The sequence below is a fragment of the Mobula hypostoma genome, chromosome 2 (assembly GCF_963921235.1).
Source record: "Mobula hypostoma chromosome 2, sMobHyp1.1, whole genome shotgun sequence".
Classification (NCBI taxonomy): domain Eukaryota; kingdom Metazoa; phylum Chordata; class Chondrichthyes; order Myliobatiformes; family Myliobatidae; genus Mobula; species Mobula hypostoma.
In genome coordinates, this window is record NC_086098.1 from 10,080,600 (window position 1) to 10,108,214 (window position 27,615).

The 27,615-nt window shown below is 41.5% G+C and overlaps 1 protein-coding gene across 3 annotated transcripts in view; it reads right to left on the bottom strand.

Moving 5' to 3' along the window:
• Window positions 1–1,108: 1,108 nt before the first annotated feature.
• The window catches only part of clu (clusterin), a 41,071-nt gene continuing 14,564 nt past the window's right edge, over window positions 1,109–27,615 (bottom strand). For 2 of the 3 annotated variants that reach the window (XM_063033350.1, XM_063033360.1), the window contains exons 3-10: window positions 26,365–26,513; window positions 19,872–20,036; window positions 18,212–18,596; window positions 13,664–13,792; window positions 9,001–9,221; window positions 6,520–6,716; window positions 6,389–6,431; window positions 1,109–1,295 (exon numbers count right to left, since the gene is read on the bottom strand). In XM_063033350.1, coding sequence (XP_062889420.1) covers window positions 1,224–1,295; window positions 6,389–6,431; window positions 6,520–6,716; window positions 9,001–9,221; window positions 13,664–13,792; window positions 18,212–18,596; window positions 19,872–20,036; window positions 26,365–26,513 — 1,361 coding nt within the window. In that variant the 3' untranslated portion in view covers window positions 1,109–1,223. The remainder of the gene's footprint in view (window positions 1,296–6,388; window positions 6,432–6,519; window positions 6,717–9,000; window positions 9,222–13,663; window positions 13,793–18,211; window positions 18,597–19,871; window positions 20,037–26,364; window positions 26,514–27,615) is intronic. The other variant, XM_063033368.1, reaches the window with a different exon arrangement.

Below are 27,615 nucleotides of genomic sequence, written 5' to 3' on the forward strand. Positions count from 1 at the left end.
CTCACAATCTCTCATTATGATCTATCACCATAGTGTTTCCCTGCACTCTGCTCTTTGTAGATGTTACACTTTATTCTGCATTGTTATTGTTTTATCTTTTTCTAATTCAATGCATTGTGTAATGAATAGATCTATATAGACAGCTCCATCCTGCCACACTATGCCTCTACCCTAGGTGTAATTCCCTCCTCTAGCCTGCAGGTCATCCTTGGGCAAGGTAACAATGACAACAAGGCATGACCTCTGTGGGTCCTAAACGATGGACGCCGCTTTCTTGAGACACTGTTCCTTGAAGATGTCTTGGATACTACCAGAGGCTAGTGCCCACCAGCAAATGTGAAATTTGTTGTTATGCGGCAGCAGTACCATGTAATATATAATAAACTGCATTGTGGTGAATATATTTATTAAATTGTTAAGTTAGTGTGGGCATGTGGCCTAGTGGTTAAGGCATTGGACTAGCGACCTGAAGTTCGTGAGTTTGAGCCCCAGCCGAGGCAACGTGTTGTGTCCTTGAGCAAGGCACTTAATCACACATTGCTCTGCGACGACACCGGTGCCAAGCTGTATGGGTCCTAATGCCCTTCCCTTGGACAACATTGGTGTCGTGAAGAGGGGAGACTTGCAGCATGGACAACTGCTGGTCTTCCATACAGCCTTGCCCAGGCCTGCGCCCTGGAGAGTAAAGACTTTCCAGGCGCAGATCCATGGTCTCGCAAGACTAACGGATGCCTTAAGTTAAATAAGAAGTGCAAATAGTGTTGATGGGTTTAATGTCCATTCAGAAGTCGGGTGGCAGAGGGGAAGAAGCCATTCCTGAATCGTTGAGTGTGTGCCTTCAGGCTCCTGTACCTCCCTGATGGCAACAATAAGGGCATGTCCTCCGAAGACAACCTCATTACTTTCTTTTTTGTGCATTACTTATTTAATTTAATATAGACTAACTGTAATTCAGTTTTCTCTGTATTATCATGTATTTCATTACACTGCTACCGCAAAGTTAACTAACTTCATGACATGTACTGGTGATATTAAACCTGATTCTGAACTACAGATTCTGTCCTACCTCTCAAGTCAGAGAACTACTTAAAGAAAATCAAAGCCACAATTTAATTTGCTTCCAATAGTGTTTATTGAATAGTCCATGTTAAATGGCAGCAGTGCAGTAGACCAGCAGCAGTAGTGCAGAAGATTTCAGTAGCTTTGTGCTATAAACCTATTTGCTACTTGCTAAAAGGTTTACGGAAGTAGTCTTCAAAGCAAGTAAAGCAGGAACTTGCTCCCCTCACGCCTCTCTGTAAAATAGAAATATTGAAATTGTGAACATTAAACACTAACATTTTGTATCATAATAAATACTATCAAAAATTTGTATAAATACTTTAGTTCATTATAGATTTAGGATTAATGGAGGGCTATGGACCAGGTGCAGATCAATGGGAGTAGGCTGTTTAAATGGTTCAGCATAGACTAGATGGGCCAAAAGGCCTGTTTCTGTGCTTTTTTTTTCCTATGACTATTTTGTAGAGAATTCAGCTATAATTAGCTCTCATGTTGTTGTAAACATTTTATGAGATTTAGCAATAGGTAGATCCAATTATGTGTAGAAAGCCACATGTCCAACTAGACACACAAACACGAGGAATTCTGCAGATGCTGGAATTTCAAGCAATACACATAAAAGTTACTGGTGAACACAGCAGGCCAGGCAGCATCTCTAGGAAGAGGTACAGTCGACGTTTCAAGCCGAGACCCTTCGTCAGGACTAACTGAAAGAAGAGCTAGTAAGAGATTTGAAAGTGGGAGGGGGAGGGGGAGATCCAAAATGATAGGAGAAGACAGGAGGGGGAGGGATGGAGCCAAGAGCTGGACAGGTGATTGGCAAAAGGGACACGAGAGGATCATGGGACAGGAGGCCCAGGGAGAAACAAAAGGGGGGGGGACCCAGAGGATGGGCAAGGGGTATAGTGAGAGGGACAGAGGGAGAAAAAGGAGAGTGAGAGAAAGAATGTGTGTATATAAATAAATAACAGATGGGGTACGAGGGGGAGGTGGGGCATTAGCGGAAGTTTGAGAAGTCAATGTTCATGCCATCAGGTTGGAGGCTACTGGACAAATAGGTTTTAAGTTCTTAATTACTAAGGCTGTCAAAGGTTACACCTTTAGAAAGAGGAGACTGGGATTGAGAAGAAGAATAAATCAGCCATGGGTGGCAGGCTGGAGAAGCACCTCTACCAAAGGAAGTGCAAAAGTCACTCCTTCCCTCTGCTGGCCTGCAGGTCACCCTTGGGCGAGGAGTAGCAGCTGTTTAGTTCAACCAGTTTCTTCTCCCCCCACCCCCCAAATTCAGGATCACATGCAGCCATGGGAGCAGGTGGTGGATGGTCATACAAGCAGCCAGTGCAGATCACAAGTCCTGGCTATGTGACCTTTAACGCCAGGCAGACAATCTCTGTGGGGTATTTATAATAGCTGGGGTCACTGTCTTGTAAAGACACTTCCCAGAAGAAGGCAATGAAAAATCCATTCTGTAGAAAAATTTGCCAAGAATAACCATGGTTATGGAAAGAGAAAAGAATAACAACAGTGTGAAGGGGGGGGGTCTTCCCCACAGGCACATTACAGACAGATGGAAGACCATGATCATGGAATGGCAGAGCAGACTTGATGGGCTGAATGGTCTATCTCTGCTCCTATGTCTTATAAACAGCCAATGGGCAAGTACTTAGGTTTGGTGAGATATTTTCATTAAAAATTAAATGAGAAAGGAAGGATTGAGGAAAGTAACTAGAGCCTGTAGGAAAACAGATGCAACTTTGAGACTAGACCAAATTGGAGGGTAGGGAGAGTTAGCCAGGGTTATTTTCCAATCAACCCTGGCCAACTCCTTGCACATGCCTTTAATTACCTTAACTCCACTGTAGTACTGATACATCCGACTTTAGCTTCTCCTTCTAAAATGTGTGTGAATATGATCACTTTCCCCTAAGGGTTCTTTTACCTCAAGCTCTCTTAATCATTTCTGGTTCATTCCATAGCACCCAATCCAAAATTGCTGATCCTCTAGTGGGCTTAACCACAAGTTGCTCTAAAAGTCATCTCGTAGGCACTCTAGAAATTCCCCCTCCTGTAATCCAGCACCAACCTGATTTTCCCAATCTATCTGCATATTCAAGTCCCCCATGACTATTGTAACATTGCCCTTTCTGCACACGTTTTTTTAAAATCTCCCACTGTAATCTGTAGGCTACATCCTTACTACTGTTTAGGGGTCAGTATACAATTCCCATCATGATCTTTTTACCCTTGTAGTTCCTTAGCTGTATCCACAATGAATCAACACCTCCTGACCCTATAATACCTGTTTCTAATGATTTGATTTTGCGTGTTTTTTTTAAACCAACAGAGCAACGCTGCCCCCTCTGCCTTCCTGCCTATCCTTTCAATACAATGTGTATCCTTGAGACATTAAGCTCCCAGCTATAGTCTTTCAGCCATGAATCAGCCTACAACATCATACCTGTCAATCTGTAACTGCTGCAATCATCTGCCTTATTCCGTATACTGTATGCATTCAGATACAACACCTGGTTTGTAAATCAGCTACCTCATCTTCAGCACTAACATCCGCCTTTTCTACAATACTTCTTGCATTGAAATATAGCCATTTCAAGACACTAATTGCACCATGCTCAAACTTTTGATTCCTAACAACGTCTTGGGTGTTACCAAAAATCTGCCTCCACTAACTGTTCAGGCACTCTGGTTCCATCCCCCCGTAACTCTAGTTTAAACCCCACTGTGCAGCATTAACAAACCTCCCTGCTGGGCTATTTGTCCCCCTCCAGTTCAGGTTCAAACTGTCCCTTCTGTTCAGGTCCCACTTTCCCTACAAGAGAGCCCAATGATCCAAAAATCATATGCCCTCCCTCTTACACCAACTCCTTAGCCATGTATTAAACTGTATAATCTTCCCAGTTTCTGGCCTCACTAGCACAAGGCACGGGTAGCAATCTTGAGATAACAACCCTGGAGTTCCTGCCCTTTAACTTAGCGCCCACCTCCCTGAACTCCCCATGCAGAACCTCGTCACTCGTCCTACCCATGTCATTGGTACCTACGTGGACCTATCTCACCCTCTCGCTTGAGAATGCTGAGGACTTGATCCGAGATGTCCCAGACCCTGGCACCCAGGAGACAATATACCATCTGGGAATCTCGTTCTTGCCCACAGAACCTCCTGTCATTCCCCTAACTAGCAATCCCCTATCACCACAGAGTACCTCTTCTCTCCCCCCACACCCCCCCAGCCTTCTGAGTCACAGAAGCAGACTCCATGCCAGAGACCCGACCACCTTGACCTTCCTCTGTCAGGTCATGCCCCCCACCCCCAACCCCATCCAAAGTGATATACCTGTTGTTGAGGGGGACAGCCACAGGGGTACTCTGCACTGGCTCCTTAACCCCTTTCCCCTTCCTGACTGTGTCCTGCACCTTGGGTGTAACTACCTCTCTGTATGCCCCATCAACCCCGCCCCCCCAGCCTCCCGAATGATCTGGAGTTCGTCCAGTTCCAGCTCCAACCCCTTAACACTGTTTGTTAGAAGCTGAAGCTGGATGCTCCTCTCCCAGTTGTAGTCGTCAGGGACACTGGAGGTCTCTGTGCCTTCCCACATCCCGCAAGAGGTGCATTCCACTATCCTGCCTGGCATCTCTGCTGTCCTAGCTGAGCGGACAAGGGGAGGGAAATTACCTTGAGCTTTTCCTTCCTTTGCTTCCTCTGAGTGAAACCTCTCTCCACTGAAGCCTTGTGGAGCTAAAACCTCAAGAAAACCACAATGACCATGTCCACTCAGACGACAGTCACTCAGTTCATGGTTCAGGTTTAGTTGTTTTTTTTTTTGTTTACAGGGGATGGTTCTGGAGCACAGAAGGAAGTTAGAGGTGCGGCTAGGGTTTAGGGACAGGGATGTGGGGAGTCAGAGGTCCGGTTAGGGCTTAGGGACAGAGATGTGGGGAGTTAGAGGTCAGATTAGGGTTTAGGGACGGGATGTGGGGAGTTAGAGGTCAGATTAGGGTTTAGGGACAGGAATGTAGTGGAGTTAGAGGTCCGGTTAGGGTTTAGGGACAGAGATATGGGAAGTTAGAGGCCAGATAAGGGTTTAGGGACAGAGATATGGGGAGTTAGAAGTCAGATTAGGGTTTAGGGACAGGGATGTGGTGGAGTTAGAGGTGCGGTTAGGGTTTAGGGATAAGAGTGTGGGGAGTTAGAGGTCAGAATAGGGTTTAGGGACAGGGATGTAGTGGAGTTAGAGGTCCAGTTAGGGTTTAGGGACAGAGATATGGGGAGTTAGAGGTGCGGTTAGGGTTTAGGGACAGGGATGTGTCGGAGTTACAGATCAGGCCTCCGCTCTGCATTTGAAGTCTAGAGGTGTGGACGGGGATGAAGGACATCTGGAGTCCAGTCCTCTGCTCTGCGATCAAAGAAAAGTGATGTGGACAGGTCACAAAGGACATCTGGGGATACTGGGCTGTCCAAGGGTCAGACGTCCATGCGAGGAGGAGGTACGAGGGCCAGTCAGTTGGCAGATCTGGAGTTTGTGATCCCGTCAGAATCTAGTCTGGGGGTCGATTCTGAAGACTGAAGCTCTCAGATCAATGAGAAGTCCAGAAATCAAAGGCTGACCGGCTAGAGATTGAAAACCTGTTTTTGAATTGGAGACCTCCATGTCTGTGGGTGGGAGGGAAGAAAGGGGATTGTTTGCTGCAATTTTGTTGTGGTCTGTATTATTCTGCCAAGCATTGTGGGCATGCTATATCGGCACTGGATTGTGTGGCAATATTAACATAGAAAACCTACAGCACAATACAGGCCCTTCGGCCCGCAAAGCTGGGCCGAACATGTCCACCTTAGAAATTACCTAGGGTTACCCATAGACTTCTATTATCCTAAGCTCCATGTACCTATCCAGGAGTCTCTTAAAAGACCCTATCGTATCCGCCTCCACCACCGCCACTCCATTCCACGCGCTCACCACTCTCTGCGTAAAAAAAAACTTACCCCTGACATCTCCTCTGTACCCACTTCCAAGCATCTTAAGATTACCCAAGTCAAAAAAAAAGGTCAGTTAAGTAAAATAAACTGGAGAGAGACAGGAATATTTAGGAATTGAATTTAGGACAAAGAGCCAAGTACATTTGGGATGATAAAGGAGGGTGAGATTGAAGTGAACATTCTCTAGTTGTAGACCTGGAAGAAGTAACAGATAAAGCAGGAACAAATCCTTTGGCAGATTTGAAAATTAATTTTAGAATCAAGTCTTGGTTTCTTGGTTAGCACTCCAAGCTCATAGAAGTACAGAACTTAGTGAGAGTTAAGATTACTTACAACAGAGTTTTGGGGTTTTGGGTTACAGCACAGCAGCGCAGACCTGATGGGCCGAATGGACGAATTCTGTTACTATGTCTTAAAAATAAATAAATAAAATCACTCTTAAGAAAAGCAAATTTGACACTCACGTAGTTTCCAGCGGCTGTGTTGGTGAGACTTCCATCTTCCATTTGTTGTAGAGGTCCAATGCTTTCTGTGCCAGCACATCTGAGAACTCTGGGTCATCCCAGTCAGAGTTGCCGGGGACAGTGAAAGTCAACTGAGGTGACTCAAATATCTGAACCGTGACATTGGTATCAGGATTGCTTTCAGAGCTTGATAATACCTGGAGAAGATAAAATCGTATCTTCAGCTCTGCACCACTTGGTTGGAAATACAACCTCCTGATTAAAGCAACAGCTGTAAAAGCGTGTTGGGGTCAAGCATTTTCTATAGGAATTGTCAAATTTATTGCAATTTAACTATATATATGTATATAGCTGTATAATACAAATAGAAACGAGGCAACGTTTCCCCGAACTAGGGTGCGGAGTACACATCACATAATAACTTATGAAGGCAAGGACAAAATCTACAGATGAAATCACACATAAATAATAAAATGAAGTGCATAAATTAAATATTGTAAGGTTAAAGACAGATTAACCAGTGGCAGTTTGAATACAATGTAGCTGTGATTTCAGAAGCCTCATGGCCTAAGGAAAGATACTGTTTCCCATCCTGACTGTTCTTGTCTTTATGCATCGTAGTCTCCTGCCTGATGGTAGTAGAAAGTCAAAGAAGATGCTGGATGGATGGGTGTGATCCTTAATAATACTAAGGGCCCTGTGTATGCAGCACTCCCAATAGATGTCTCTGGTGGTTGGTCAAAGTAAATTTATTATCAAAGTATGTACATGTTACCATATACTTCTTTGAGATTAATTTTTCTTGCAGGCATTTACAGGAAAATTTAAATACAATAGAATTTATGAAAAACTATACACAAATATATATAACCATACAACCAAAGTCCAAAAGATGATAAACTGTGCAAATACAAAAAAAAATAGTAGTAATACCAAGAGCAACACACATCAAAGTTGCTGGTGAGCGCAGCAGGCCAGGCAGCATCTCTAGGAGGAGGTACAGTCAACGTTTCAGGCCGGGACCCTTCGTCAGGACTAGATGAAGGGTCCCGGCCTGAAACGTCGACTGCACCTCTTCCTAGAGATGCTGCCTGGCCTGCTGCGTTCACCAGCAACTTTGATGTGTGTTGCTTGAATTTCCAGCATCTGCAGAATTCCTCGTGTTTGCGAATACCAAGAGCACTCGAGTTGTAGAGTCCATAGGTTGTGCAATCAGGTCAGTGTTGAGGTGAGTGAAGTTATCCTCGCTGCTTCAGGTGCCTGATGGTTGAAGGGTAATAACTGTTTCTGAACCTGGTGGTGTGGGACCCAAGGCTCCTGTACCTCCTGTGTTGGTAGTAACAAGAAGACAGCATGGCCTGGACTGGATGGTGGGAGTCGTTAACGATGGACCTTGCTTTCTTGTGGCAAAGTTGGTACAAATATTAGCTGTTCCACAAAGTTAGCAACTAAATAATTTGCAGTGGACTTGTTGCTTCTACAATGTGCATAAGATGATGAGGGGACCTTGATCGTGTGGATAGCCAGAGACTTTTCCCCAGGGCTGAAATGGCTAACGTGAGGGGGCATAGTTTTAAGATGCTTGGAAATAGGTACACAGGGGATGTCAGGGGTAAGTTCTTCACACAGAGACGGGTGGTGTGTGGAATACACTGCCGGCAGCGGTGGTGAAAGCGGATACAATGCGGTCTTTTAAGAGCTTCTTAGATAGGTACATGGAGCTTAGAAAAATAGAGGGCTATGTGCTAGGGAAATTCTAGACAGTTTCTAGAGTAGGTTACATGGTCGGCACAACATTGTGGGCCAAAGGGCCTGTAATGTGGTGTAAAATTTCTATGTATGTTCTAATGTTCTGTGTTTACAAATTGAAAATGAGTAATCGATTAGCATTCTTCAAAAATTGTTTTTCTGAAGAAAGTATGAATATCAAGTAAATGTTGTGGAGTAAAGTTCAAGTAACCAAGAGGTCAATTAATAAATTATGATTTTCGGTAAAGTTTAAGTGTGATGCTTGTATTTAGAAAACCTAGGTGGAAATACCCTTAACTAGAAAACACCGTACACTCCACAATCAATATAGTTCAAAGTTTCCCATGAATGAGAATTGTAAGTAACACACACAAAATGCTGGAGGAACTCAGTAGGTCAGGCAGCATGTATGGAAATGAAAAAAAAAGTCAACATTTCAGGCCAAGACCATTCACTATTAATAAAGGTTTCAGCTTGAAAATGTCGACTATTTATTCCTCTCCATAGAGTTCCTCCTGCATTTTGTGTGTGTTGCTTTGAATTTCCTGCATCTGCAGAATCTCTTGTGTTACTGAGAATTGCAAAATAGATTATATTTGTTATAATTCAAATTTGTACTTAAAAATAAATATTCTGTTACTGCATGTTTTAAATATTATCTAAATTAATTTCATGTCAACGTGAAGAGACACTTTGAAATGTTGGGCAACCCTTTCAAATACCAATACTTACAGCATTAATTTTGTAAAACCCTTCGGGGCTTTTCGTATAATTTGCCAGTTTAGACACCCATCCAAACTGTTTGTTAAGGTTTTCCAGTTCTCTTGTTTGGTTTTTCATGTATTCTTGAAAATCAAACATCAGATTGTCATATTTCTTTCCAAGTTTTTCTGCCATCAAGATGGAGTCTTCAAAAGTCTTTCGTAAAGGTTTGCGATCTTTGTCAAAACACTCTGAAGGAGAAAAAAAAATCAGTTGTAGAAAGATCAGAATTTTCATCATTAATCCAATATCATGTCTGTCATTACTTACTGCTCAGTACGCAGTTGGCTTTTAGGGCAGCAATGAAGGTCCTCCATCTCTGGCAGGGTTCAGGACTCCCTTCATCACATCAGTAGCTTACTCTCGTTTTTCACTACTGTCAGTCATGCAAATCCCACGTGGAGACTCCAAAATACCACCGCACTCTGATGTAGAAGGAGTCTTCATTGCTGTTTCCATAACAGTCTTGGTTTTACTACTCAGGAATTCCAGCCCCGAGTTGAACCCCTGAACCTGGAGGACCGGTGGACCACTGGACCATTCAGTCCATCCTCTACCCTTTGACCTGTTTGGCATAGGGTGACCCTACCAAGGGCCAAAGCATAAAGTCCTGACTCCAGCCAACATAGCTCTCTGGATCAGTGAGGCACGCAAGCCTCCAAACTCAAGGACAGTTATTAGCTGATTACTAATTATTTGCAATTCTACTTTATGTTAATGTCCAATTTGAAAGTATCATAATGACGGATGCCTTATGGATTTGTCTGAAAGAAAATAAACAGCCTGTTGAAAAACTAACCTCCAAGGGGACCACAACCTTGCTGTAAGGTTCAGAGGTTTGTTTGCCTCAATGACCCATACAGCTGTGTTGGCTGGAGTCAAGGCCTTGAGCTTTGACTCTTGGTAGGGTATTGTTACAGAAACAGCAATGAAGAATCATTCTATATCTGTGTGAGACAGTGTTCCCAAGACTCCAGCCAGGACTTGCATGGCTCACAGTAATGAAAACAGAGAGGAAGCTACTGGCAGGGTGAGGAAGCCTTGAACACCAACAGCACTTCATTAGACTCCTGAAGGATGGGGGAAACATGGGAGACCAAAGACAACTTGACACCGTGCCAGAGTGTTTGATGGCTCTGGGTGGGTATTCACTGAAACTCAGAAGAATGAGTGGTGACCTCATTGAAACCCACCAAATAGTGAAATGCCTTGATAGAGTGGATGCGGAGAGGACGTTTCTATGGTAAAACAGTCCAAGACCAGAGGACGCAGCCTTAGAAGAGAGGGGCATTCTTTTAGAAAGGAGATTGAAGACAGTGGCTATACTTTATTAGGAGTTTGAAGAGATTTGGCATGTCAACAAATACACTTAAGGACTTCTATAGTTGCACCATGGAGAGCATCCTGTCAGGATACATCACTGTCTGGTATGGAGGAGCTATTGCACAGGACCGAAAGAAGCTGCAGAAGGTTGTAAATCTAGTCAGCTCCATCTTGGGTACTAGCATACAAAGTACCCAGGACGTCTTCAGGGAGCGATGTCTCAGAAAGGCAGCGTCCATTATTAAGGTTTCCAGCACCCAGGGCATGCCCTTTTCACACTGTTACCATCAGGTAGGAGGTACAAAAGCCTGAAGGCACACACTCAGTGATTCAGGAACAGTTTCTTCCCCTCTGCCATCCGATTTCTAAATGGACATTGAACCCTTGGACACTACCTCACTTTTTTTTTTGAAATTTACAGTATTTCTGGTTTTGCATGTTTTTTAAAATCTATTCAATTGATCTACTAGTTTATTTTTTTTTCCTCTGCTAGATTATGTATTGCATTGAACTGCTGCTGCTAATTTAACAAATTTCACGTCACATGCCAGTGATAATAAACCTCATTCTGATTATACCAATATTTAAATAATAAATATTACATCAGGTAGACTTTTGATTCGCTTAATCAATACATCTATGAGCAAAATCCTCAAGTATCTTTTTAAGTGTATTTGTTTACTAAGGATGAGGGGGGCTTTGATGTTTCTATCAATCATTCTATTGGTTTCTTGTTTTGTGGATGTCTGTGAAGAGTGCAAATTTCAGGTTGCATTCTGTTATACATTCTCTGATATTAAATGAATCTTTGTATCTTAATTTCCATTAATGTGGTTCTGAAACATTGATTCTTAACACAACAATCAGCCAGTTAGTCCGATGCTAATACAGCTTAGGGCATTCCAGAGTTCAACTCCAGCACTGTTCTGTAAAGTGTTTCTATATGTCTTCCCCATGCTCTAGTTTCTGGGTGTCCGGGTGGAGATACATCTCTACCAAAGGAGGTATAAGGCGTTGCTCCCCTCCACTAGCCTGTAGGTCACCCTTGGGCGAGGTGTACCACCTGCTTAGTCCCCTGATCAGGAACAGGGTCACGTGAGGCCATGGGAGCAGATGGTAGGTGGTTGTATGAGCAGCCGGTGCAGATCACAAGTCCTGGTTATGCGATCACTGACACCAGACAGACAATCCCTGAAGAATATTGATAATGGTTGGGGTCACCCGTCTTGTAAAGACACTGCCCAGAAGGCGGCAATAGCAAACCACTTCTGCAGACAAATTTGCCAAGAAAGACCCTGATCGCTTATATGTCACGACATGGCACATCACAAATGAACAAACTCGGCTTTCCTCCCGCAGCCCAAATATGTACTGGACAGGTTAATCGGCCATTGTAAATTGTCCCATGGTTAGCTTACGGTCAATTCGGGTTGCCAGGGCAGTGTGGCTCAAAGGGGCTCTCCTTGCTGTATCACTAAATAAATATTTAACAGGAACTAATCTTTTCATGATACATTTAAAACATTAGTATAGGATCTGATGTTATGATATCAAAACATTTTCCCCCCGAATATTACTATTTGAGGAATTAACTTTGTCCTGCACACCAGTTCAAGTTGCCTTTTTTCCTATCTTGCCGCAGCAGCAAGCTGGGACATAGTTAGTGAATCCAATGAACGAATGAGAGGAGTAAAACACACACAAAATGCTGGAGGAACTGAGGCCGGGCAGCATCTATGGAGGGGAATGCAGAGAATCAGCATCAGGTTTACTGTCTCCACGTCATGAAGAATGGTGTTATGCAGCAGTGGTAACACTGCAATGCGTAATAATACAAACTGAATTACAGCAAGCATCTCTGTATATTAAAAAAGTTAAATTAAATAAGTACTGCAAAAAAAATGTAGAGAGGTAGTGTTCATGGGTTCAATGTCCATTCAGAAATCTGATGGCAGAGGGGAAGAAGCTGTTCCTGATTCGTTGAATGTGTTTTTTCAGGCCCCTGTATCTCCTCGCTGATGTGTCTGGCTGTAACTGTTCATGAAGACTAGAAAAAAAGATAGAAGCCAGAATAAAAGTTTTGGGTGGGCTGGGGTGGCAGGAAGAGCACGAGCTGACAGGTGACAGATGAGTCCAGGTAAGAGTGGTAAGGTAGGCAGACAATCAGGGGAGAAAGTGGAAACAATGCAAGAAGATGGGAGGCGAAAGGTGAAAGATGCAAAAGGCCAAAGAAGATGGAATCTGAAAGGAGAGGACAGTGGACAGTAAAGGGAAGGTGGGAAACTAGAGGGAGGTATGGGTGATGGGCAAGCTGTCAGGGCAGGGGAGAGGAAAAGAAGAGATAATGGGGTCATGGGGATAAGGGGCAACAAAGTGGAGAGTGTGGGGGGGGGGAGAAGAGACAGAGGGGGATGGTTACTGGAAGGTAGAAACACTTATGTTGATGGTTTTAGCTTGGAGACTGCCAAGACAGAATACAAGGTTTTGTTCCTCTAATCCGCATGTAGTTTCAATTTAGCAGTGGAGGAGCCCATGAATAGACATGTCAGTGTTGCAATAGGAAGTGAAATTAAAATGGCTGACAACCAGGAGATCCCAGCTATTACCATGGACAGTGCTTCGCTGTTTACCCCTACCTATCACTGGTCAGCTTTTGGTCCTCCTCCTCTTACCCCCACCCTCTACCCTTTGTTCTGGCTTCCTTTTTTGTCTTGAAGGAGGGTCTTGCCACAGGCAACAGTGGAGGCCAGGTCACTGGGTTCACTTAAGGCAGGAGGTTGGGAAGTTCTTGATTAGTCAGGGCGTGAAAGGCTACGGGGAGAAGGCAGGAGATTGCAATTAAGGAAATAGATCAGCCATGATAAAATGGTGGTGTACTCGATGGACCGAATGGCCTAATTCTGCTCAGTGTCTTATGATGTGAGTGCAAAACATTAGTTGTTCATTTCCCTCCATAGATGCTGCCTGACCTGCCCAGTTCCTCCAGCATTTTGTGTGTGTTGCTCAGGATTTGAAGTAGTTGCAGTCTCTCAGGTCTCAGATGACTGATAATCTCTGACAGTTTAACACTAGATCAAGGAGTTTTGATCGGCATCTGTGTGAGGGGAGAAACTTTGGCAAAATGATGTCATAATTAATTGTGCTTACATTAATTATGCTTTCATTCACTTACTACTACAAAGGTATAGCTTGTAGCATCTTAGAGCAGGTCTCATCCCACTATCTACTTTGCTCAAATACGATCTTATCCCTTGCAAACAAATCTTTCACAAAATTTCTGCTCAATATTTGTATGAATGTTTTAATTTACCCAAGGACATGAGTTCTTTGCACTTCTCACACTTGTTGGAAAGCTTCATGCAACCAGACGAGTTCCGGCGTATTTCGTGACAGATGAATTTATTATTTCCATCTGATGATACTGTCCCATTTTGCTCTTCTATTAAAAGAAATGAAATATTAATTATAAGAGTCATAGGCCACTACAACACAGTAACAGGCCTTTTAAGCCCAATGTACATTGCCTAGTCGCATTGAGTTGCATCCAGAACACAGCCTTCCATAACATTCCCACCCATGTATCTAGCCAAATTTCTCTTTAAAAAAAAACATCAAACCCACAAGCACCACATCAATTCCACACTCTCACCACCCTGTGTGAAGAAGTTTACCCTCATGTTCCCTTTAAACATTTCACCTTTCACCCTTAACCCATGACCTCTAGTTCGAGTCTTAAAGGTTCTTGTGGGCCAATTCAGTTTATCAATGGCTCAAACAAAAATCTTTCTGCCCAATGTAATCACCCTGGCTTTTGCACATCAGTATCTTCTGCACAAGAATGCTGAGGTTGGGTAAAGGTGGGCTTCTACCTCATCCTTTGAATTGGTCTGTGCCATTCCCCGAAAATACTACATGCCAGTAAGATCATCATTCCAAATCACCAGTTCAAAATAATTTCTCCTTAATTCTCTAGTTGGACTACCAGTGACTCTTTTACAGTACTGTGCAAAAGGGGCAGCACGGTGATGTAGTGGAGCACAGCACTTTACAGTACAGGCGACACAGGTTCAATTCCCGCTGCTGCCTGTAGGAGTTTGTGCGTCCTCCCCGTGACCTCACGGGTTTCCTCTGGGTGCTCCAGCTTCCTCCCACAGTCCAAAAATGTACCGGTCGATAGGCAAATTGGTTATTGTAAATTGTCCCACGATTAGGCTGGGGTTAAAACTGGGGAATTGCTGAACAACGCAGCTCCAAGGGCCAGAAGGGCCCACTCTGTATCTCAATAAAAAAAATTAAGAAGTCTTTAGAGCTAAGGTGCCCAAGATATTTGCACAGTACTGTATTTATCAACGTAGAGAGAGTTTATAAGTCTGGCAGTAGCAAAGCATGCTGGGAATGGCCATGATGGAGCACCATAGGAGGGGTGTGGGACAGCTGACGGAGAAGGAGTGTCAGGGGCAGATGGGGGGGGTGATGCGGATGCAGACACACCCAGGCCTGAGACACCAGGCAAGGTCATTTGATTCCAAACAGTCGGTTTAATGATCATTACAGAATGTCTCTCGGGTGCTTCCTGCTCCCTCCCCTCTCCTTTCCCCCTTTCCCAATCATGACTCCCCTCTCCCTGCCCCCTTGTGACTATCAAGTATAAGACAAAGACTGCTTACTGGTAGCACATAAATTCAGAGTCAGAAATGAAGGCAATTCCATAATATTTTTGAGAATCCAAAATCCAAAACACTTCCAGCCCCAAGCATTTTGGATAATGAGTACTCAAACTGGTACTAACTAGCTTAATATGAAATATCAAACTATGGGTGGGATCCACAATGATTTTTCCTGCACACATACATGTGCTGAAGTGATGATAAAATGCAGCCAAGGATCTATTCCGTCTTACCCTAATCCATCACTTTACCAATTCCAATTACCCTAATGAGGGCAACCTGTATGTTATATGCGGTAAAAAAGAAACCAATATGAAAAAACTAAACTGCTTCCCCACCCCAAGCACCCTCATTCCAAGGCATTCTGGTTAATTATAGTGGTTCTTTGGGATTTCAGTAGCCAAGCCTGGTGGAATGGTAATATATTACCAAACCATCCGCAAATTACAAGCAAATCCTCAAACAAGTCCCTTTTCTGATGCTCACACACCCAGGCTACTCCAAGAAAAGTTTCCTTTTTCAATACCCGTGTGACATACAGTTGAAAGAAAAAGTTTGTGAACCCTTTGCAGTTACCTGGTTCTCCGCATTAATTACTCAAAATGTGGTCTGATCTTCATCCAAGTCATAATAATAGACATGCACAATCTGCCGAAACTAATAACACATAAACAATTATACTTTTCATGTCTTTATTGAACAAATTGTTTAATTATTTACAGTCCAGGATGGAAAATGTATGTGAATGCTTGTATTTAATAACTGGTAGAACCTCCTTTGAAAGCAATTACCTCCACAAAACATTACCTCTAGCTGCTGATCAGACTGGCACAATGGCAAGAAGGAATTTTAGACCATTCCCACATACAAGAGTGTTTTAGTTCATCAATATTTATGACTATGAGGACACGCAATCCCTCTTATTGTCATTTAGTAATGCTTGCATTAAGAAATGATAAAATGTTTCTCCAGAATGATATCACGAAAACATGACAAACCGACTTAAAAACTAACAAAAACCACATAATTATAACATATAGTTACAACAGTGCAAAACAATACCGTAATTTGATAAAAACAGACCATGGCACAGTAAAAGTCTCAAAGTCTCTTGAAAGTCCCATCATCTCACGCAGACGGTGAACCTCCAGCGCGGCAAACTTGCCGGTGCAGCATCCGACCACAGTCCAACTCCGAGTCCGTCCAAAAACTCCAAGCCTCCTACCCACCTCTTCGACACAGAGCACCATCTCTGCCGAGCGCTTCGACCCCGGCCCCGGCAACAAGCAATACGCAAAGCCGAGGATTTGGGGCCTTCCCCTCCGTAGCAGTGGCAGTGAAGCGGGCATTTAAGAAGTTACTCCAGATGTTCCTCTGCGCTTCTCACGGCTGTCTCCATCAAATCTGGATTTTGCACGGCCCCCTAGTTAACACATATCGATATCAATCCGGAACGACCACGCGCGCTGCATTGCGCCACCATCTTCTCTCTCCTTTGGGATTTCTGGAATACTTTGCAACAGCAGCCCTCTTCAGGTCATGCCACAGCGTCTCATTTGGTCTGGACTCTGGCTTGGCCACTCCAAAACACAGGTTTTCTTCTTTTAAAACAATTCTGTTGTTGATTCTCTTATGTTTCGGATCATTGTCTTGTTGTATCATCCAACTTCTATTAAGCTGACATTCTCCTGTAAAATGTCTTGACACAATTTTGAATTCATTGTTCCCTCAATGATTGCAAGCTGTCCAGGCCCTGAGGCAGCAAAGCAGCCCCAAACTAGATGCTCCTTCCACCATGGTCCACCGTTGGGATGAGGCTTTGGTGTTGGTGTGCAGTGTGCCCTTTTTCCTCCAACCATAGCAGTGCGCATTTCTGTTAAAAAGTCCAACTTTTGTCTCATCTGTCCACAGAACATTGCCCCAGAAACATTGTGGAACATCCAGGTGGTCTTTTGCAAACTTGAGATGTACAGCAATGCTTTTTTTCCCCCCCTTTTTTGGAGAGCAGTGGTTTCCTGTGTTGTCCTTCCATGAACACCATTCTTGTTCAGTGTTTTTCTTATAGTGGACACATGAACAGAGACTTTAGCAAGTTCTAGAGGTTTCTGCAGGTCTTTTGCTGTTATCCTTGGGTTCCCTTTCACTTCCGTCAGCGTTTATTGATTGGAACATTTGACTCCAAACAGTTTTTGTAGAAGGCATTACCCCAGAGGTTCACATACTTTTTTCTGAACCTAGACTATGATTGTTTAAATGGTGTACTCAGTATTGACGAGAAGTAATACAATTGTTTGTGTGTTATTAGTTTAGGCAGATTGTGCTCATCTATTATTGTGACTCAAGTTAAAGATCAGACCACATTTTACAAGTAATTGATGCAGAAAACCAAGTAACTGCAAAGGGTTCACAAACTTTTTCTTACAACTGTATATTTTTTTATATATTTCCAATTTCTGTTTTTGCAAAGACTATCAAGTCTTCTCTGTTCCTTCATGGTTAATTTATTATCCCTCTCAGCCCCATTCTCCCACCTTTTCCCTGTGAGCTTTGATACCCCTACTAATCAAGAAACTATCAACTTCTGCTTTAAATATACCCAGTAACTTGACCTTCACAGCCGTCTGTGGCAATGAATTCCACAGATTCACCATCCTCTGGCTAAAGAAATTCACAGAAACCATACCATAGAAACTACAGCACAGAAACAGGCCTTTTGGCCCTTCTTGGCTGTGCCGAACCATTTTCTGCCTAGTCCCACTGACCTGCACACGGACCATATCCCTCCATACACCTCCCATCCATGTATCTGTCCAATTTATTCTTAAATGTTAAAAAAGAACCTGCATTTACCACCTCATCTGGCAGCTCATTCCATACTCCCACCACTCTCTGTGTGAAGAAGCCCCCCACTAATGTTCCCTTTAAACTTTTCCCCCCTCACCCTTAACCCATGTCCTCTGGTTTTTTTCTCCCCTTCTCCTCCTAATCTTTGTTTTAAAAGATCATCCTTCTATTCTGAGGCGGTTTCTTCTACACCCCTGCTATAGGAAATATCCACTCTAAGCCTTTTATGTCCAGATTTAACTTTTTTTTTAAGTTATTCAAAGACTGGCTGCAGGTAGCTTTAAAGGTTATTGTATACAAACCAACTGCTCAAATCTAGTAAGCTAGTCCCAATGATTATTTCTTACCTCCCTCAGGAAATAGTTCTGGATTTAATTCGGGATCATTGATGATTCTATGGAATTGGTCAAACATCCTCTGAGTCATGTCGAACAACGAGGAAAGCATTCCATGTCCAAAGCCATTGGATCCAAATCTGGGAAAGGAATAATCTGGAAACAAGGAAAAATGCCTTGGGAAGAAACCCATGCCATTGAAGAGATCACCAGTAAAGCTATCCATTGCTTCAAAGGCCTTGGAGCTCTCTTTAAAAAATTCATCCATGTCTTCAAACTGTCTTTCAACTTGTTCAAATTGTTCACTCAGTTCTTCATTCTTTTCCATCAGCGAATCCATTTTCTCACCGTTAAACCAAACAGAGTCTACCGACGTTTCATTGAAGAATTTTTCCACCTGTTTGAGAGGTCAATCATAACCAGATTCAACAGAAGATTTAGAAGTCCCTTACTATCAATTGCCAACATACTTCCCATTCCAAATAAGCTTGAGTGAGATGTAAAAGTTAGACAACATTTTATTGACTTACACTCAGTGAACACTTTATTCAGCACCTCCTTTACCAAATAGAGTGGTCACTGAGTGTACGCCCATGGTTTTCTGTTGCTGTAGCCCATCCACTTCAAGGTTCAACAAATTTTGCATTCAGAGATGCTCTCCTGCACACCACTATTGTAATGCAGGGTTATTTGAGTTACTGTCCTGCTGACAACTTGAACCAGTCTGGCCATTCTCCTCTGACCCCTCTCTTAACAACGAGTTTGCACCCACACAACTTCCGCTAACTGGACACCTTTTGTTTTCCCACACGATTCCCTGTAAACTCCAGAGACTGCTGCGCATGAAAATTCCGGATCAGCAGTTTCTGAGACACTCAAACCACACTATCCAACACCAACAATCGTTCCATGGTCAAGGTCATTTAGATCACATTTCCTCCCCACTCTGATGTTTCGTTTGAACAACAATTCAATCTCTTGACTATGTCTGCATGTTTTTATGCTTTGACTTGCTGCCACATAACTGACTGATTAGATATTTACATTAATGAGCAGGTGATAGTGTTAATTTCATAAAGCGGTCACTGACTGCTTTTTGACAAGGCAAATTTGTTTCAATTAACCCACAGAGTAAATGCAACCATAACTATTCATGGAATCAAGGACACAAACATCTGCGGATGCTGGAAATCCAGAGTAACACACCCAAAATGCTGGAGGAACTCAGCAGGTCAGGCAGCATCTGTGGAGAGGAATAAACAGTTGACACTTAGAGCTGAGAACTTCATGACTCAGAATGGCTTCAGCACAAAAGCCATTAGATTCTCAAACGATTTCCAGTTCATGTCCTTGCTGTAGTCAGAACCGTATTTGCCTGATGAGAAGGCAACCAATGGTGGCCATTATTAAATTTACTTTAACCTTTTATTGAGTGAAGTACATTAATAGAGTGGGCAATCTTACTTTCCATGCATCCACAGAATGGTGGATGCATGGAACAGGGTGCCAGGGGTGGTGGTAGGGGCAGATACATTACGGGCATTCAGGAGACTCTCAGATAGGCAAATCAATTTTTAAAAATGGAGGGAAGGGTCAGGTTGATCTTGGAATAGGGTAAAAGGTCAGCACAACACAGCGGACTGAAGGGCCAGTACTGCACTGTTCCACTTACTTCCTTTTCAACGGTACTGAAGCCTCTTCTGCAAACACGCGAGTAGAACTTTATACATGTTTGCTTCAAACAGGGCTTGCATTCTTCCCACATGGACTCCCTGGGCTGACACTTCTCCGCTTCGTTCAGTTTCCTCTGGGCCTCCTTGGCAGCCACAAGAGCATCCTGTTTAATTGTCAAAAGAAATACTCACTTGTGTTGCCGGCGTACAATTCATGCAGGGTTAAACTCAAAAACAACTGTCTTGTCTTTGTCCAGAAATGGATATTAGCAATAGCTCGCTATACATGTCTGATAATGCAAGGAAAAAAAACTCAGCTTCATCTTATTTTTCTAATAATAGAGATGTCTTTTTCTACACTGATCATATGATCACTCCCAGTCAGTGATCTGGCTGACAGAAAAGTACCTGCCAGCAGAATAAACTTGAAACTAAAGCCAAGACCAAACAAGTAATCACTCCTCTCATACTTCTAACACGGCCCTCCAGTTACCACTCGAGATGATTCAATTGCACACCCAAATGAACCTCACAACACTCAAAAGAGTGGATTCCCTCAATGGAGAATGCCTATGCATGACTTTGTTTAATGTGGGAGACTAATGCCCCTTGACAGATTGATGTCAGGATCCAGTGACGTGGCTTAAGAAAGTAATTTCGATAAATTAACTACAAAGTTTAAATTTTTAAAGATTAAAAAAATTGTGCAACTGCAGCCAAATTTGTAAAGAATGCTTAATCACAGGGTATAGGTTTAAATTAGCAACTTTAGCTAATTGTATAGGTAAAGCAACTCCCAATAATGAGGTTAAATAAAACTGTTTCACAGCTTTCAATTCCAGGTCTAGCCAAATTGGCCGATCGTTCTTATCGACCCAATATAACCAAAAGGACATGTATCGCACATTAACAGCCCAGTAATACATTCTTAAGTTAGGCAAAGCAAGACCTCCATCCTTTTTCAACTCTAGTAAGTGACATTTACTAATTCTTGGTCTTTTATTATTCCAAATAAAAGATAATAAAATCAATGCGATCAAAAAACTTCTTAGTCAAAAAAACAGGGATATTCTGAAATAAATATAAAAATTTTGGTAAAAGCATCATTTTAACTATATGGATATGACCAACAAGTGAAAATGTAAGTGGACCCCATCTACTAGACAAATACTTCATAGAGTCTACCAAGGGAACGAAATTGGTTTTATAAAGATCCTTATATTTTTTAGTGATTATAACCCCTAAATATCTAAAAGAATCCGTGACTTTGAAAGGAATATTATCATATATACAGACAGATTCATTTAAAGGAAACAGTTCACTTTTACTAAAATTTATTTTATATCCTGAAAAATCTCCAAATTCATTGAATAATTTTAGCAAGATTCTTCGGGATTAGATATATAAACCAATAAATCGACAGTGTAAAGAGAAATCTTACGAATGGTCTCATTCACAAAAATCCCATGGATATTTTTAGCTTCACGAAGAGCAATAGCAAGGGGTTCTAATAGTAAATTAAATAACAAAGGACTTAATGGACAACCTTGTCTTGTCCCCCGTGAAAGCTGAAAAAAAGGAGACCTACAGTTGTTAGTGACAACAGTAGCAATAGGAGCTTTATATATCATTCTAATCCAATTATTAAAATTAACACCAAAGCCAAATTTCTCTAAAACATTAAATATTTCCATTCGACTCAATCGAACGCTTTTTCAGCATCCAAACAGATGACACATTGTGGAGTTTTAAAAGAGGACGAATATATAATGTTAAATAGTCTCTGAACATTTGAAAAAGAACAACGACCCTTTATAAAGCCTGTTTGATCTTTAAAAATAATTTTACCCAAAATATTCTCCAACCGATTGGTCATTATCTTTGACAGAATCTTAACATCGACATTCAATAATGAAACAGGTCTGTATGAGGCACAGTCAGTAGGATCTTTATCCTTTTTAACAATTAAAGCCTCATAGAAAGTAGAGGGTAAGTCACCTTTCACAAAAGAATTCTTAAACAGTTCCAACATATACGGAGAAAGCAATTTTCCAAATTTTTTTAATAAAGTTCTACAGGATAGCCATTAAGTCCAGGGGCCTTACCAGATTGCATTGGAAAAATAGCTTTATGATTTTCGGCTTCAGTAATTTGGGCATCAGGAGTTTTTCTGATCCTCAACAGAAATATTAGGAAAAGCAATCTTTCGTAAGAAAGCATTCATTTCAGAAGAATCTACTGGACATTGAGATTTATAAAGTTCAGTATAAAAATCTTTAAAAATCTTATTAATTTCTTCATATCCCCATACGAATTTTCAAAATTAGCCTTTTGGCTCTAGCCGTTTTTAATTGAGATGCAAGCAGTTTGTTATTTTTATCTCCAAACATATAAAATTGGCTCTAACTTAAGCAAAGAGCCTTCAATGGGATGAGTTAGTAATAGGTTATATTGTGATTGAAGTTGCACCTTTTGTTTGAATAAATCAATATTAGGGAAAATTGCATAAATATTATCTAAGTTTTTAATTTGTTTTGAAATCTTATCTAATTCTGCTTTAGTCTGTTTTTTTTTTAACCTTAGCTGAATAAGAAATGATCTGACCACATAAAAATGCTTTAAATGTATCCCATTTAATTAATTTGGACATATCCCCTATATCATTAAAAAGAAAAAATTCTTTTATCCGGGTTTCAATGAAAGTGACAAAGTCAGAGTTTGCAATAACGTCTGAGGCATGCACCAAGGTGGGCGGGCAAGAATGACATCATCAAATTCAAAAGACAAACTCAGAGGCACATGATCAGATGTAGCAATAGCATCAGTCACAATTTTTAACACTAGGCAAGAAGCGGAGATCGATTATAAGATAATCAATCCTTGAATTTTTTTTTATAAACATGTGAAAAGAAAGAATATTTTCTGTTATCAGGGTGCAGATACCTTCATAATTCGATCAATCCAAAAATCGATCACAAAGGAGTTAATAAGTGACGGAGCGATTTAGAAGTCACTGATTGGTTGAGCTCTTGTCAATCATAGGATTTAAACAACAGTTAAAATCCCCACCCATTATCAACATATATTCATTTAAATCAGGCAGTAAAGCCAATACCTTTTTAAAAAAAGGATCATCTAAGTAAGGACTGTACAGATTGAGCAAAACAACTTTTCTGTTACAGATCATTCCTTTAACAATTAAAAATCTACTAGTAGAATCTGACTCAATATGCTCTTGAATAAATATATTGGATTTAATAAAGATGGACACGCCCTTGGTTTTACTCTGAGAAGTGGAGTGGAACTGCAAACCTCTCCACCATCCAAAAAAATCTATTTTGATCTCCCGCCCTGATATGTGTCTCTTGAGCAAAAATTATCAGGTTGGAATCGGTTAATAATTTTAGAAGTCTTTTTTCGTTTGATAGGATGATTCCAACCATGTACAATGCAACTTATTTCATTAATCCGTTTAAATACCACACTATAATTTTATTCTACTTTATACACGCGCAGAGCACATACCAATACGGGATGATCAAAAATCGCAGCGATGAAGAATACAACCACATAGAAAACGCGGATGCTCCGGAACCACCCAATGGGAAAAAAACTCCAACTCTAACCCCACCCACCTCCCCGAAAGCCCAAAAAAAAAAGGCAAGCAGCCTATGATAGAATACGAAGCTAGGGACCGCTCTGTCTGTACAGAAAAAATTAATCTTTGTAGTTTAATTTATCAAAATTACTTCTTTGAGTGATCCAATTTTTTTTACTTTGGAAAAATAAAGGTATTAATTATTTTTTGGATTTATTTATAGAAGATAGACTGATGTCTTTTGAACAATTAGTTGATAAAAATTCTCTTTCATACTCACACTTTTTACAATACCTTCAAGTTAGACATTTCTTACAAAAATATTTAAGTAATTTTCCTTACATATTGGAGGTTGACCTGTTAGATACTATTATGAGTATGAACCCTTCGAAGGGTTCTATTGGAAGAATTTATCCCATTGTAATAATAAATTATAAGTGTCCTTTATTTAACATTAAACAAGATTGGGAAAAGGAGCTCAATTTGACTTTTATGACGGAGGATTGGATGCGGATTCTGAAGCTGGTTAACTCTTCTTCAATCTGTGCTAGTCATTCACTGATTCAATTTAAAATTGTACATCGTTACCATTTGATGAAGGAGAGACTCTCTAAAATATTTCCTAATGTTGTTAGTTATTGTGATAGATGTAAAACTGAGACAGCTACATTGACACGTTTTCAGTCTTGTTCTACACCAGAACAATTCTGGAAATCAGTTTTTTTGACAATTTCTAAAGCACTTTAAATTAATTTACAACCTAACAAATTAACTGTGCTTTTTGGAATAATTCTTTAAAATATCCGTTGTATCTCTGTGTCTGACCAACATGTTATTGCATTTGTTACACTGATAGCTAGGAGGGCCATTTTGTTGAAGTGGAAGGATACATCAGCTCCCACTTCGTCACAATGGTTCTCTCAAGTGATGCCATGTCTTAGTTTGGAGAAAATTAAAAGTCAAACCTTTGAACCTTTATTTGATTTTGAGAAAAGATGGGATTCATTTGCTCGTTATTATCATTTGAGTTAATTGATAGATTTCCTCCACGATCTAAATGTAAATGTTTGGTATAGTTTTTTTTCTTGCTGGCGGTTTGATGTTCATCTTTTTGTATCTTTTAGCCTTTTATATGACGCATGGCTCCGGGGTTGTACACCTAATGGGGTTTTTTCCTCACTTTTTCTGCTTAGTAGGGTTTTTTTATTATCACCAAAATTTTTCAATCTTTAAAATAATGTTTTTCTCCTTGAGACATTGTAAGTGTTGCTTACTTCGATGTACTCCTGTTATTTTTGAATAATAATAATAAAAAGATTTGAAAAAAAAAGGATCCAGTGACATGGAGTGCAAGGTGACTGGGGACCCTTCGCTGCTTCAGTCTTCCCCTGCCTTCACTTCCATTGTGATGCGCCATCATCTTCGGCCAGCTCCACCACAAAGGTCTTCATTGGATCCCTCTTTGGCCGGAACCAGCCCCTTGACCTTACCACCATGGGTGACCCTACCAGGACCTAAAAGCCAGATGCTCAAGCTACAAATTGCATAGAGCTGGCGATCTCTGGCACTCACAAGCCTCCCCACCACGACAAGGCAATGATCCTTGGGGAAGACTTCATTCAAGTAATTTAACACCCACTCCTCCACACATGATGATGGATTAGAAGTATTAAAAGGTGAAGACACTAAAACATTTAAATATATGATAAGAAATATAATCAACTGTTGAGAGCAAATTATTTCCACAATCTTGAAGGTTGGAAATGCTAGGGCATCAGGTAGAGTTGTTAGCACAATTGGTTGTTTCCTCTGCTTTCCTCCCACAGTCCAAAAGCATATTGATTAGTAGGTTAATTGGTCATCATAAATTGTCCTGTGATTAGGCCAGGGTTAAATAGTTGCTGGGCATCAAAAGAAGGCAGGAGAATGGGGTTGAGAAGGATGATAAATTAGCCATGATGGGATGGTGGTACAACCTTAACAGACCAAATGTACTAATTCTGTTCTAATGTTTTATGGCTCATCGGGCTAGAAAGGACCGGTTCCATGCTGTACCTCAGACTGAACAGTTACTCTGCAGGGGGAGGGGGATACATCTTCAAACAATATTTAGGTCAAAAGCCTGATTAAGGTATAATAAGGGACCAGCTGTTTGCCCTAATACCAGCCGGTTTAGCGAGCAGAGCAGCAGACACCCCTGCTGAAATCTGGAGGAAAACACACAGAGGATGCAGGGGGAGATCACAAGGTCGAGGAAAGAGGACCGGGTCGATTCAACAGAGACTTATGGAGAAGAGGAGCTCGGTGGGTAATAAAATGGACGAGTTCACGGCACTAGCCAAGCGTCAGAGAACATTTCGGGAGTGCAGTGTTATGTGTTTCACTGGAACGGGGCTGCACGAGGACATATCCGATCAAAACTTCTCCATGGACAGCTTCCAGACCGTTCGGGCTGACCGGAAGTGCACTGAGAGCAGTAAGCGTAAAAGAGTTGGGTGCTTACTGTTCTGGTTAACAACAGATGGTGCAATCCGGGTCATATTACGATCGAGGAATGTGTTTGTAGACCCGATATTGAACTTTTTACTGTTGGACTCCGGCCATATTCCACCGAGATTCAACACTGGGCCGCACGGGAGGTCGTTCCTGCCTGTGGCCATCGAACTTGCAGCTCCACCCCTGGAGGGTCAGACACCCTGAGCCAATAGACTGGTCCTAGACTTTTTTCCCGTCTGGCATAGTTTGCATTTTATTGTTTGATTGTTTGTGGTTTTTGTATTGCTATATTTATGCTCTATTCTTGATTGGTGGCTGTAATGAAACCCAATTTCCCTCGGGATCAATAAAGTACATCAATCTATCTATAAAACAGCCAGTACAACAGTGCACAATACCTTCTTTTGCTTGTCGGTTAGTTCTAGTTTTCGTAGGAACTTCTGGTGTTCTTGGTCATTCTTGTCTACAAGCGATTTCATAACTTTTGCTCCATTGATGGCATTTTCAATTTCTTTATTTAGGTAGTTTTGTCCCTCGGTTGAAAGCTCTAAAAATTAAAAACAAATAGAACATCAACCACACATATTAGGTTAAATTTATTGGAGCGTCCTATCTGTTTCCTCCCCGCACCCTCGGCGTGACGCTGTCCTTCCTTCACTCAATCTCCATCTCTAGTATTTGCAAAGAATGATGTGAAAAACAAAAAAATCCAGAGAGCAGCAGTTCTGTGGATGAAGACGTTGCGTTAAAGAGAGAGGTCAGAGGAAAATGGCCAGACTAGTTCAAGCTGGCAGGAAGGCGACAGTAACTCAAACAAACTCATTACATCAGTGGTGTGCAGAAAACCATAAATGTATTCTCAGTGGACTCCTCATTAGGTACAAGAGGTACCTAATAAAGTGGCCACTGAGTGCATTTATAATGATTAAAATTAACTGATTTTTCTGAACAGTAATTAAAATGCAAATAAACTGAATCAATAAATGAGAAAAGATGCCCTACTTGTAATATCTTTTTCTAAAAAGAATCCAATTAGAATATTAAGTTTGCTACATCATCTCCCAAGGAAAGCATATTCTCCAAGATTTGTTTTTGAATTAAAATCCCTTCCAACGAAGTCTTATCCATTGCTTCTGCTGTTCTGGACTACGTAACTCTTCATTATCTATTCCTTTAAAATATTTAATTAACTCTGCCTTCAACTTTCCTCCTGGAATCAAGCCCAGTTTAATCAAATCACCTCTGGACTTTAAAAAAAAATGTAGCTATCCAATCACAGAGAAGGGAGTATCTGCAGATGCTGGAAATCCAAGCAATACACACACAAACTGCTGGAGGAGCTCAGACCAGGCACCATCGATGGAAAAGAGTACAGTCCACACTTAGCACATCTATTGAACTAGAAAACCGAACAGCCCTCACAGCAGTGTAGAAAATACATGGAGCTACAAATAAGCAATATCAGAAAAGCAAAGCAATGGTGTGAAATAGAACCTGGTGGACAAGATCAAGGAAAATTTCCCAAGCTTTTTAAACCAACTATATTGAGGGCAACAAGTTAACTGGGGAACTGTAGGACCCAGCAAAGACCAATATGGCAATAGAAATATAGAACCAAACAAGTTGTGCCCACCTTTTGCCCTGCTCTG